The sequence below is a fragment of the Artemia sp. Qi Xiang Cuo genome, chromosome 8 (genome assembly GCF_049724085.1).
Source record: "Artemia sp. Qi Xiang Cuo chromosome 8, ASM4972408v1, whole genome shotgun sequence".
Taxonomy (NCBI): Eukaryota; Metazoa; Arthropoda; class Branchiopoda; order Anostraca; family Artemiidae; genus Artemia; species Artemia sp. Qi Xiang Cuo.
This window is the reverse complement of record NC_142801.1, coordinates 72,225,145-72,237,483: the sequence shown is the minus strand read 5'-3', so window position 1 is coordinate 72,237,483 and position 12,339 is coordinate 72,225,145. Positions and strand designations below refer to the sequence as shown.

Sequence of the window (12,339 nt, the reverse complement as noted above, 5' to 3'; positions counted from 1 at the left end):
ACAGGAGTTTTTCTTATCTGACCTTTGAACTATTTTTAATGAAATGGCTATCTTAAAAATTTTATTGGATGGGTTTGGGGAAAAAAGGGTCGGGGGGTGTGGGGTGGGCTAGTTGCCCTCGGTTATCTTTTGAATCTTAAAAAGTGAACAAGAACTTTCAATTTCCAACTAAATGAGCCCCCTCTGAAGTTTATACGAGCATCCCTTTCATAAGAACCATTTATTCCCCCAGGACAATACTTACAACGCCTGCCCTCGGGCCCTGGGGGGTTGTGTTGACACCGGAGTTTTTGTTATCTAGTTTTTGAACAGTAAAAAAATGGCTATCTCAAATTTTGTATCGGATGGCTTTGGGGAAAAAGGGTGTGGGGGGGGGGGGCTAGTTACCCTTAAATCACTTGACTCTTAAAATGTGAACTAGAATTTTCAATTTTCAATCAAATGAGCCCTCTGAAGTTTATACGAGCATCCCTGTCATAAGAACCATACATGCATTTAGGGCATAACTTAGAACGCTTTCCCCTGGGCCCTGGGGGGATGTATTGACACCGGTGTTTTTCTTCTCTGACCTTTGAACTATTTTTAACAAAATGTCTATCTCAAAATTTTCATCAGATGGGTTTGGAAAAAGAAGGTGGGGGGGGCCTAATGGCCCTCGGATCTCTTTTGACTATTAAAAAGTGTGCTCGAACTTTCAATTTCTAATCAATTGAGCTCTCTCTAAAGTTTATATGAGCATCTCTTTCATAAGATCCATATATGCCCCAGGGCATAACTTAGAACGCCTGCCCCCGGACCCTGGTGGGTTGCGTCGACACCTGAGTTTTTGTTGTCTGACTTTAGAACAATTTTTAACTTAATGGTTGTTTCAAATTTTTTATCGGATGCATTTGGAGAAAAAGGAGCGTGGAGGGGGGGAGGCTAGTTGCCCTCCAATCTCTTTTGACTCTCAAAACTGAACTAGAACTTTCAATTTCCAATTAAATCAGCCATCTTTGAAGTTTTTACGTGCATCCCTTCCATAAGAACCATATATTCCCCCGGGGCATAACTTAAGACGCCTGCCCTCCGGCCTTGGGGGGGGGGGCTGTGTTGACCCCGAATTTTTCGTTATATGGTCTTTCAACTATTTAAAATAAAATGGCTATCTTAAAGTTCTTATCAGATGGGTTTGAGGAAAAAAGGGCGTGGATGGGGGAGGGGAGCTAGTTGCCATCCAATCTCATTTGACTCTTAAAAACTGAACTAGAACTTTAAATTCCAATTAAATGAGTCTTCTTTGAATTTTATACGAGCATCCCTTCCATAAGAACCATATATGCCCCCAGGGCATAACTTACAACGCCTGCCCCCGGGTAATGGGGGGTTGTGTCGACACCGGAATTTTTGTTATATGACCTTAGAACTATTTTTAACAAAATAGCTATCTAAAATTTTTAATCGGATGTATTTGGGAAAAAAGGGTTTGGGGGGGGGGGGGCTGGTTACCCTCTTATATATTTTCACGCTTAAAAAGTGAACTAGAACTTTCAATTTCCAATAAAATGAGCCCTCTCTGAAGTTTATACGATCATTCCTTCCATAAGAACCATATATGCCCCCAGGGCATAACTTACAACCCTTGCCCTGAAGACTCTGGGGGGAGTTCCAATCAAATGAGTACTTTTTGAAGTTTCTACGACAAATCTATCTATAAAAACCTTATAAACCCCCAGGGTATAACTTACAACCCTAGCCCTGAGGGATGTGGGGAGAGTGTCCTCCTCAAAAACATAATTTCTATCTGGAAATCAACTACGTAGAACAAAATGGGTAACTCAAAATTTTGATTGGATGTGTTTGGGGAAATGGTGGGCGTAAAATAGGTATTGTTTGCCTTCCAATCACTTTTGACCCTTAAAAAGGGCACTGGAACTCTTGATTTCCAATCGAATGAGCCTCCTTTGAAGTTTATATGACGACACCTTCCATATGAAGTGCCCCATGCAAAAAAATAATAATAAAATATTGGAGCCGTATAGCCTTTACTATAGGCAACGCTATAGCGTTGCCTCTGGTAAACACTGTAATAACAAAAAAAATAACAAATAAATATTACCATTTTTTGTAATAACAAAAAATATTACCATTTGATTCCTCGGTGGACACTGTTTCCTTACTCTTCTTACTTACGCTCCTTACTTACAGCTCGTTACCAGGAACTGTTTGATATCTTGGTCTTTACCGTCACTATTGTGTTCCAGCCGCTCCTCCTAATGCGGCCAACTATAGTTTTAGACTATAATGTGCTAATGTAAAAAAAAAACAAAAAAAAAACATTCGGTGAAGTTTTCCTACTTTAGTGATTCTGACAGATAGGCAGTTGAACGAGGTCGTGACCTAAATCTAATGATTTATTGTCAATGGATTATCAGCAATCAGGGCTTATTAGAAAAATACATTGGTTGGTATGTTTGCTGAAGTTCGAATTTTGTTCCGATTCTTTAAGAATGACCGCTCAATCACAAAGGCCGTTTAGTTAGAATAAATAACTGTTTTGGAAGTACTAAAAAAAACTCTAACGTACAGAGCGATATATTGACTAGGGGGCGAACTCCCTCATATACATAATGATTTCTGTTCGTTTTAAGTTTTGATGTTGCTCCTTACTTTCAGTTGAAAAAGCTCCCCCCGATCCCCCCCCACCAGAAAAAAATCCCCCCTGTGAACGTCTGTATACTTCCCAATAACCAATACTGTATTTGTAGCCCTTCCCCCGGGGACTATGGGGGATTAAGTCATCTTTAAAGACATAATTATTATATTTTTGACTATGCTGAACAAAAATGGCTATCTCAAAGTTCTGTGGTGTTAAGCAAAATGGGCGTAACTCCACTTTTTTCCGAAAATGAGTTAAGCACATGGTTCGAAAGGGCTCGAAGAGATCTATCGATTCGTTTGTTCAAAATGGGCCTATCTTCAGTTCTGACCGAGATAAAAATTTTGCCAAAAGGGCATAACTTCAAATTCGTGAAAAAGCGTTACGCCTAAAGGGCCTAAGTCCAATTTTTTCAAGACCTTCACATGAGCGGCGTTCGTTTCCGCCATCCAACCGCCATCCAAACCTCGGTTTTACTAATACGCCGTTTTTTTTTTTGTAAAACGACGTTTCAGTTCGTGCGTTTAAGCCGTTTTTTGAAATTTCATCCAACCGTCGTTGAATCGTCGTCGTATGGATGAAGAACTGAGCTTTTATCTCGGTTTTACTTGTTTAGTTTTACTTTTGGCGCTAACTTTCAAATAGACTAACAAATAGTGAGAGATTTTCATTTGTTTGACTTTGGGACAATTTCTGAGTAGGATATTTTTTCTTTACTAGGGTAAGATATCTTTTGTATCTGTGTTTGTGGATAAGTTCCACTATAAGGCGGTTTTTGAATTTAGAACGCCGTTGGTAGGATGAAGAAATAAAACGCACGGTAAGAGTAAAACGGAGATATCTTAGGTTGAACTAAGAACGACGAACGGCGAAAACGAACGCAACTATGTGTGCCCTTTTGGATTTCGCAGAAGTTTAGAATCTTCGGCACATGGATAGTAAACATTCTGAAATTTGATTGAATTATTCTGTCCTGAAGGTAAAGTGCAGGTTATTACCCTTTAGTTTGAATATAATGGACGTATTTGTGCTGATTTAAAGTGGTATTGAAGAGTACTGGAAGAGAAGTCTGCATGAACACGCTGACGAGGAAGTGCCCATTTTTTTGTAGTGAGCAAAAATCCGGAACCAGTGTGTGATGGTTTTCCTCAAGTTTACCACTATTTTTTGGAAATACTGTCGACTGATATAGGGTTAGAATAACAAAGAAATGGGCAGATAAAGGAGACCTAACAGTAATTTAGGCTACGTAATATATTAGTCAAAACCTATATGTCTCCTGAAAGTGAAAATTTTTAAAATATTCTCAGCGCTAAATGGCTTCTTTCAGAAACTGACTTCTGTTATGACGCTAGGCTATGAGGCGGCCAGACTTTTTCGATATCTGGCATTTTCCTCCTTTCTCTATTTCGTTGGTATTTGTGAATGTTTGGTATTTGGATTTACAGTTTGATAAGTTTAACATAAAAAAACGTTTAGCTAGGTTTTTTTCAGGCATGGAGAAGAGACAAAGATCTTCAAGACGAAGACTGTCATTGGATGCTGTCACTGAGCTTCTGTTTGATGATAGCTCGGAAGACCTCAGTAGCACATCTGGGCCACAATATGAGCCTTATGACAACAACTACAGTGAGGCTGAAGGCGAAGAGGAGCCCCAGGCAGAGACAACCAATCTCAGTAATGATTCATTAGTCTGTCACACCCAACAAAGTAAGGATCATGAGGAAGAACCAAATGAAACTGATTTGAATATCACTGCAAATCAGGGAAGCCTACGACAAGGAGATCAGAATACTAGTCAGAGAAATGCAGATGGCTCTGGGGAAAACCTGAATGCAACCCATAGTTCTGAGAAAAACTATCAAGATACAAGCCGGGGAAACGCAGATGTTTTTGAAAAAAACTTGAATGCAAACCACGGTGCTGATGGAAACAATTAAGCAGGAATTCTCGAGTCTTCAGGAAGAAAGAAAGGACGAAAAAAGCTCCATGAGCTGAGCCGACAGGAACGAAGAAGGTTGAAAGCAAAGGGTGAAGAGTACATGACCCTCCAAGAAAGTACATAGTGCTAGAACTTTCAAGGACTGTTCTGGAAAATGTAAGGGGAGCTGTTTCGATAGAATAGATAATCCAGCCAGGAAAGTAATGTTTGACTCTTATTGGAAAGCTGGTGACAAACTGGTGCAACAGCAGTTTTTGGCTGGATTGATTAGAAAAGGTCAACCAAAGCGAAAGAGGAAGAGAGTGGACGAGAGCAATAGGGTAAGAAGTGTTTCCTACCAGTACACACTCAAGAATATCACTGGAGAAGTAGAAACTGTCTGTAAAACATGTTTTATTGGGACATTAGACATCACAGATAAAGAAATGAGAGGAATAGTTTCAAAGATAACTGAGTTTGGTGTAATCCAGACACCGCATTCGACCCCCGAGAGACAAGCGCACAACAGGTGTCCAGAAACTGATATGGAGTTTATCAAAAAACACATAAACTCTTTCGCGGCCTTTGAGTCGCATTATTCAAGAGTCCATACCTCCAGAGAGTATCTATCCTCGAATTTAAAATATTGCAAAAATTTTCGACCTTTACAAGGCAAAGTGTGAAGAAGAGGGTAGAAAGAATGTATCGAAAAGTCACTATAAGAAAGTGTTCTATGAAAACTTCAATCTCGGATTCAGACCTCCAGCCAATGATTCCTGTGGCCTATGTGAAAGCTTGAAAATGAAAATTCAGGCAGATCCTGATCCTGGAAACCCTACAATCATTCAAAAAGAGCAGTATGACAATGCCTTAAAACTAACTTATGACAGAAAAAAGGAAGACAAAGAAAAAGCACTAAAATCAGGAGGAACTTTGGAACTTTGGACGTTTGACATGCAACAGTGCCTTCCAACCCCAGATGTTCAGGCGAAGTTAGTATTCTATAAGCGTCAGCTCTGGACGTATAATTTAACAGTGCATGTTTCAGGAGAAGGAGAGAAATCCCACAATTTTTTGTGGCATGAGGGACAGTCAGAAAAGGGAGCTAGTGAGGTTGTCTCCGCTTTATTTTTGTTGCTTGGTAAAATTCGGCCCAATCTCAAGCACATCGTTCTTTTCTCTGACACATGCAGTGGTCAGAATAGAAATTCTATTGTTACTGGGATGCTATCTTACTTTATTTCCAAAGTTGCTGTTGGAGAGCTGGAAGTAATTGATCAAAAGTTTCTAGAACCAGGCCACACCCATCTTGAATGTGATTTGGATCATGCAAGGATAGAGAAGGCCAAGAAAACGACCAACATTCAAGTCAATGTGCCTGCAGACTGGGCAAATGTCATCAGGACTGCCAGAGGCAAGATATCTATGAATGCTCATCAAATGAAAAAGGATGAAATCTTAGATTTTGATGAATTCTTTAAGAAAGTCTTTGTCAGAAGAAACATTGACGTTTACAAAAAAGAGTTCAAGTGGACTGACATCCGTTGGTTCCGGTACACAAAGGAATTAGGAATAGTGCAGTTCAAAACTTCCCACAAGAATGACAAGCCATTCCGAACCATGAATTTACGAAAAAGGGGTAGAGTTGCTACTATCCCAGTTCTTTCCCCGAAATTTCCCAATGGCCACACAATCAGCAAAGCCAAGTATGATGACCTCATCTCTTCTTCCTTTCATCCCAGAGCATCTCCACCGTTTCTTCAGAAATCTTCTGTCTGACAATGCGCTTTGTGACTACATTCCAGGCGAAGCTGAGACTCCAGAAGAAGATTAATCATTCTTAAAGTGATTTTGATTAATTTTTTGTATTTAATTGACGCATTGTAAGCGAAGAAATTAAACTCTGAAAGGACTTGTGCCCTTTTTGCAAATTAAAAAAAGTCGAATTTTTAAAATTGTCATTTTGCAAAAAAGTAATAAGTCCCTTATCTTCTAAATAAAAGCAATTCAGCAATTCGAACATTTCCATCGAATTGCGCTCCGAAAATTAACTAGGAATCAGTCTTAAAAGTTTCAAGTTTTTTAAATTTTGATTTGTGAGATTGATTTTTTCATTGTTTTTACCCTCCTGTAAAATCGTAAAAAGTGGACTTACGACCATTTTGCTTAACGCCACAGAGTTTTGATGGAGTGTCTTTGGGGAAAAATGAGCGTGGGAGGGTGCCTAGTTCTCCTCCAATTTTTTTGGTCAAATTGAAAGGACACTAGAACTTTTAATCTTATTTCGAATGAGCCCTCTTGCGATATTCGACGACCACTGGGTCGATACGATCACCCCTGGGAAAAAAAAAAACAATGATTCTATGACTTTTAAGGGGTGTTTTCCCCTTTTTTCGAAAATAAGGCAAATATTCCAAGGCTTGTAACTATTGATGGGTAAGACTAAACTTGATGAAACTTATATATTTGAAATCGGCATAAATACCCGATTCTTTGATGTACCTATTGTTACCAAATTCCATTTTTTAGAGTTTCGGTTACTATTGAGCCGGGTCGTTTCGTTACCATGTTACAACGTTCGTTGCCATGTTCAAACAGTTCGTTACCACGAACTGTTTAAGTAGGAAATGCCGTTAGTAGCTGGTTTTATATTAAATTAGGAGTTAATAGGTTTGTTTTCTATCCCCATTAATATGTATCATTTCCATGGACTTTGATTTAAGGACCACGGAAAAGGCAATGGGAAAACACGGAATCAAATTGGGAAGTAAAACTTTTCTGGATTTTGATTTTGCTGATGATTTAAGCATCTTAGATGAAAGTTGAATGAACTTTAAAAGGTTTTTGGAGTTCAGGGTATTAGAGTAGGTTTGAAAATTAAATATTAAGAATACTAAGTCGCTAAGGCGAGGAATAAGTGAAGACGCTGGATAACGGAAAGATCGATGAAGTGAACAACTTCACTTACCTTGGTAGTATTATTAATAAAGATGGTGGGTGCAGTGAAGATGTTAAAAGTAAAATATTCAAGGCCTAGGCTGTTTTTTTCACAATTGAAAAAAGTTTAGAAGAATTGGAAGATAAGTCTGCGAACCAAGATTAGAATATTGGGAGCTACAGTGATGACAGTTGACATATATGGCTTTGAAGCATAGGCGCTCCGAAAAACGGAGGAAGATATTGCTAGATATTTTCCAGAGAAATTGCGTATGGGTTGTTATGGGTACCCGGCTGACTGACCGTATTTCAAATAGTAGGTTGTACGACAAGTCTGGTTCAATCCGGTTTCAAGCGCTATAATGAGAGAAAGGTTAAGAGGGCTAGGGAAAGTTCTGCGGATGAAAGATGACAGATTGTTGAAGATTATCCTTTTCGCCCAATCGTCTAGGGCTAAACGGAAAGCAAGTCTTCCTGGGTTGGGTTGGGAGGATGTCGTACAGAAAGATTAAAGGGTAATGAGAACTTCCTGAGAGGGAGTAAAAAAGAGAGGCTTTTATTAGATTGGGATAGAGGAGTAGCGTGTGTAGCTGTGTTGGCCTTGGGTGGCTTGGTGCTGCTGTTAGTTATTAGTAGTAGTAGTATATCTGTCCCCCGGTGGGGGGGGGGCTGGATGCGATTGTCATGTAGGAACCAGTATGTTTTAAACAGTGTTGAATAGGGAATCGAGTGATTTTGTTCTTTGTCATTGTAGTGTTTAATTCAGACGAGGCCATGCACAAAAGTGCCTTCGAATATTCTATTTCATAACTAGTTATTACTTCACCTTGTGAGATTTTGGGACATAGATATCCATTTCTTCACTTTGGATTGAATCTTTTCGGTTCCCTAAACGGACTTCTTCTGCACCCTGTACAATTATGCCGTATGTATGATAATTTCGTTTTTCTTTTTAAGCAAGCGGGTTTTCATCCTGGGACCATCTCACCGTGTTCGACTTTCCAAGTGTGCTCTTACCCAGATGAAAAGATATGCAACTCCTTTATATGATCTCGTTATAGATATGGAAGGTACTGTCACTTACTTGTTGTAGTAGGATATGCAACTTCTTTATTTGATCTGTGATCACAAAAGGAGGTATGCAACTCCTTTATATGGTTTGGGTATCACAAAAGGAGATATGCAACTCCTTTATATGGTCTATGATATGTGATCATAAAATGAGATATGCAACTCCTTTTTATGATACGTGATCACAAAAGGAGATATGCAACTCCTTTATATGATCTATGATCACAAAAGGAGATATGCAACTCCTTTATATGATCTGTGATTTTTCTATGATCCTTTATATGATGAAGATATGCAACTCCTTTATATTATCTCATTATAGATGTGGAAGGTACTGTCACTTACTTGTTGTTGAAGGGATTTATATTTGCCTCTTTCATGATTTTCCCTTAAACAAAAAAAGTGAAAAATATTACTGGCTGTATTGGTTTTTAGTTTTTACATTAATCTCTCGATTTATTTTTCATTCTTACTTCATTATTTTCTGTCCATTATTTTCTAGGGAATTTTTTTTCTGTCGGATTCGTGATTGATTTGATTTCAAAGTGATTTTTTTTACTTTTTTTGCTCTAGAAAAATCTTTTTTTGAAAATTTACCACAAATGTCTGTCTGAAAAAAGTAAAAAAGCTTTTAATAAAATTTTGTCAATTAGCTATGTACATATATCTGCTTGATTGCCAGTTTCGAAAAACTGTTTGAGAAGTCACAATAGGATCTTAAACAACCTTAAACAACCAAACATGTTTCAAAAGGATAGGAAAACCCAGTATGTAGTAGGGATTATAATAGGGATTTATAATAGCTTTGTTTGTGATGTTCCCTTTGACAAAAATATTTAAAATAATACTGGCTGCATTGTTTTTTTTTTTTTTTTTTTTTTTTTTACTTTAATCTATCTATTTATTTTTATACTTACTTTTATTAATTTTTTCTTTTATTTGTCATATTTTTTTACTTTTATTTATTTTTTATAAGATTTATTTTTAGTTTTATTATACAAGATAGGACAAGGTAATACCTCACAGTTATCAAAAGCCAATGAAGCTTTAGATAAATAAAGCTAAGCAAGCTTTATATTTACCTGTTGTAAAATATGAATGCACATATATTCCTATTGGAACATATACGCCAAAATGATTCCACCTTATTTAACTACCTGCTATAATTTTTACGTAGTGTTGTCGTTCGGAACTAGTCCTACAAAAATCGTATAAGCCTTATTTTCACTCTCATCTAGAATCCAGATAATATGATATAGCTTCGTTTTGGGCAATATTTTGAATGACTTGTCTAATTATTATAATATATATCTGCTTTACTCTTAATATTTCGGTTGCGCTTTTTGGAAAGTAGAAACCAAAAGTCTATTCCACAGAATATTTAAATGAGCTTATTATTCTTCTTATTCAGATTAAGCTTTAAATTAAGCTGATTATTCAAATTAAACCCGTTGATTTTGAATTAAAATCGAGTAATTTGCAGGCATCATGACGTGGCTAATAGTAGAAAAAGCCAAGACAGATAGTCCGAGTGAGTGAGAGGCAAATCTGGGATAAGTCCTTTTTAGAATTGTATAAAAATGATGTCATTTCATTTATTGATAGATAAGTCTATCTATCGTCCGTCCATATGTCATTCCTAGGGCAGAACTAAGGTAGATAGTCATAGAATTAAGGGATGAAAGAGCCACTTGTTTTTCAGGAGCCACATTTAAATAATTGGAACAAAAAGTAAAACTTTAACGTAAAGATTGGGGTACTGAGGAGGGGGCACTCCCTCTCATATAAGTAATAATTTCTGTTTATTTTAAGTTTTACAGTTGCTCCTTACTTTTATGTCGAAAAACGTGTTGCTTTTTAATAAATAGTGAAGATCTAGGGAATAAACACATTGTCTGTTATAAAAAAACTCAAACGGTAAAACTAAAAAAACAAATAAAAAAAACTCAAACAATAAAACGGCATTAAATAGAGACTTAAGCGAGTGCTCACTTAACCCTATGCACGCGAACTTAATAAAAAAAGGTCTAATACATAATAATATAAAATCAATAGTTGATCAAAGTGAATCTGAATCAAAAAGACGTAAATGTGCCGCTGCTACTACTAACAAGTCACTGCAGCACCAAGCTGCCTGTGGCCAACACAGCTGCGTATACACCTCCCACCTCCTTCTCTTCTAAGCTTCATTCTTTAGCCACTCGCATTAAGTTCTATTTTTTTGAATCCACCCTTATGATCTCCCACCCTCTATAAGAACGAAGTGCTTTTATTTTCGTTGTTGATGAATGACCGAAAAGATTTTCCGCAATAGATCTTTGGCAGATTTTTGGCAATATGTCAAGCTTCATTCATAAAATTTCGTCTTGCCATCTTAATCTTTCCTTCATTATAGCCTTATTTCGTCTTATTTACTCCATTTAACTTTTTTTTTATTTTGTTTACAGTATTTATTGTATTTTTTAGTGAATAATGAGCTGGCAGCTACTGGCCACTTTCAGTGGATGTCTGCAGATACAGACGAGAATGAACATAGTATAGAACTGCATCTACCTTATGTTGCTAAAGTTTTTGAAAGGTAGATTTTGTTTTTCAAGGTATATCTTTCGTCGATCTTAGTTTTTCAAATATTAGTCGAGGATCTTAACTTATGAAACACCTTTGGGGAAAACAAATCTTGTAATTTCAATTTCGAATTTAATTGGTTTGCAAAAGTGAAATTGTTAGACAGTAAGATATTGCGAAACATTGAATTGGCTTGGGATTGGTGACATGTAATCTTCTCCTACGTTTATCAATGAATTCAGTGACCCAGTGATTATAGAATTTTATTGGATATCCTTTGCTCATTTAATTAAGACGTAAGTGGTTTTATAAGACATTTAGTAACCCTAATTAGGCAAGCAGGAGAGGGGCAGTTCCCCCGTCGCAAGCGCTGTTGTACCTGCTGGGAGAGCCTCCCTTAAACTGCGGGGATAAGGTGAACGGGGGCTGACGCTTCCCTTGTCTTTTTAGGAAGGCCCTATTCTAATCGCCACACTCCGAGCACAACAATTATTTTTTAACCTATGGTTCCCTCCTAATTAGTTCAATATTCATCTAGCATTTGAACGAGCAATACTTATTGTGAGTGTGCTATAGCTGTTTATTATGTCCGGAGGGGATGAAGAAAATTTACAACATTATCCGGCGCTGAATTTTGTTCAGCAAAATGTTGAGAAAGGAATTGATGATGAGATGATTAAGAAGTTTGGTGCGGAGTTTTTTGACGTTGATGATATTATGAAGGCAAAGAAATGACTTGGGTCCAAGCTATATCCAGAAGCTTTATTTCAGAAGCGAACTGGATCGAAAGCGTCACTGAGCCATCTAGGTGATATTCTGGACTTGATCAAGAATGATAATACAAACGATTTCGAAATCCCAGTATTTGTCATTATTCTACTCTACTCTTTTTACCCACAGCTTATTCTACTCTTTATTTCGAGAGGGAATGACCTGCCTGTCCAATTAAAGAGATTTTCCAACCAGATTGAGACATATTCCATCCATTTTCTGGCACATTAACAGTCAAGATACAGTCCTTTAAAGCTAGCCAATAGCCACTCTACTGTTACTATCTATAAATTTTCACTGTTTATTAGGGATTCGACAAGCCGTAAGGACTTTATTGACCATTTAAGTGGTCATGATTCGATTTCTAATATTCGGCCGTTGAGAGTTAAACTTTATGTGAATATTAAGAAATTTGTAGCTTCTGACTTATGTGAGT

At 37.4% G+C, this 12,339-nt stretch overlaps 1 protein-coding gene across 2 annotated transcripts in view; it reads left to right on the top strand.

Moving 5' to 3' along the window:
• Positions 1–12,339, top strand: part of LOC148949773 (protein MEMO1) — a 153,804-nt gene that overhangs the window by 57,982 nt on the left and 83,483 nt on the right. For both annotated transcript variants that reach the window (XM_089093746.1, XM_089093745.1), the window contains exons 4-5: positions 8,454–8,566; positions 11,034–11,145. In XM_089093746.1, coding sequence (XP_088949872.1) covers positions 8,454–8,566; positions 11,034–11,145 — 225 coding nt within the window. The remainder of the gene's footprint in view (positions 1–8,453; positions 8,567–11,033; positions 11,146–12,339) is intronic.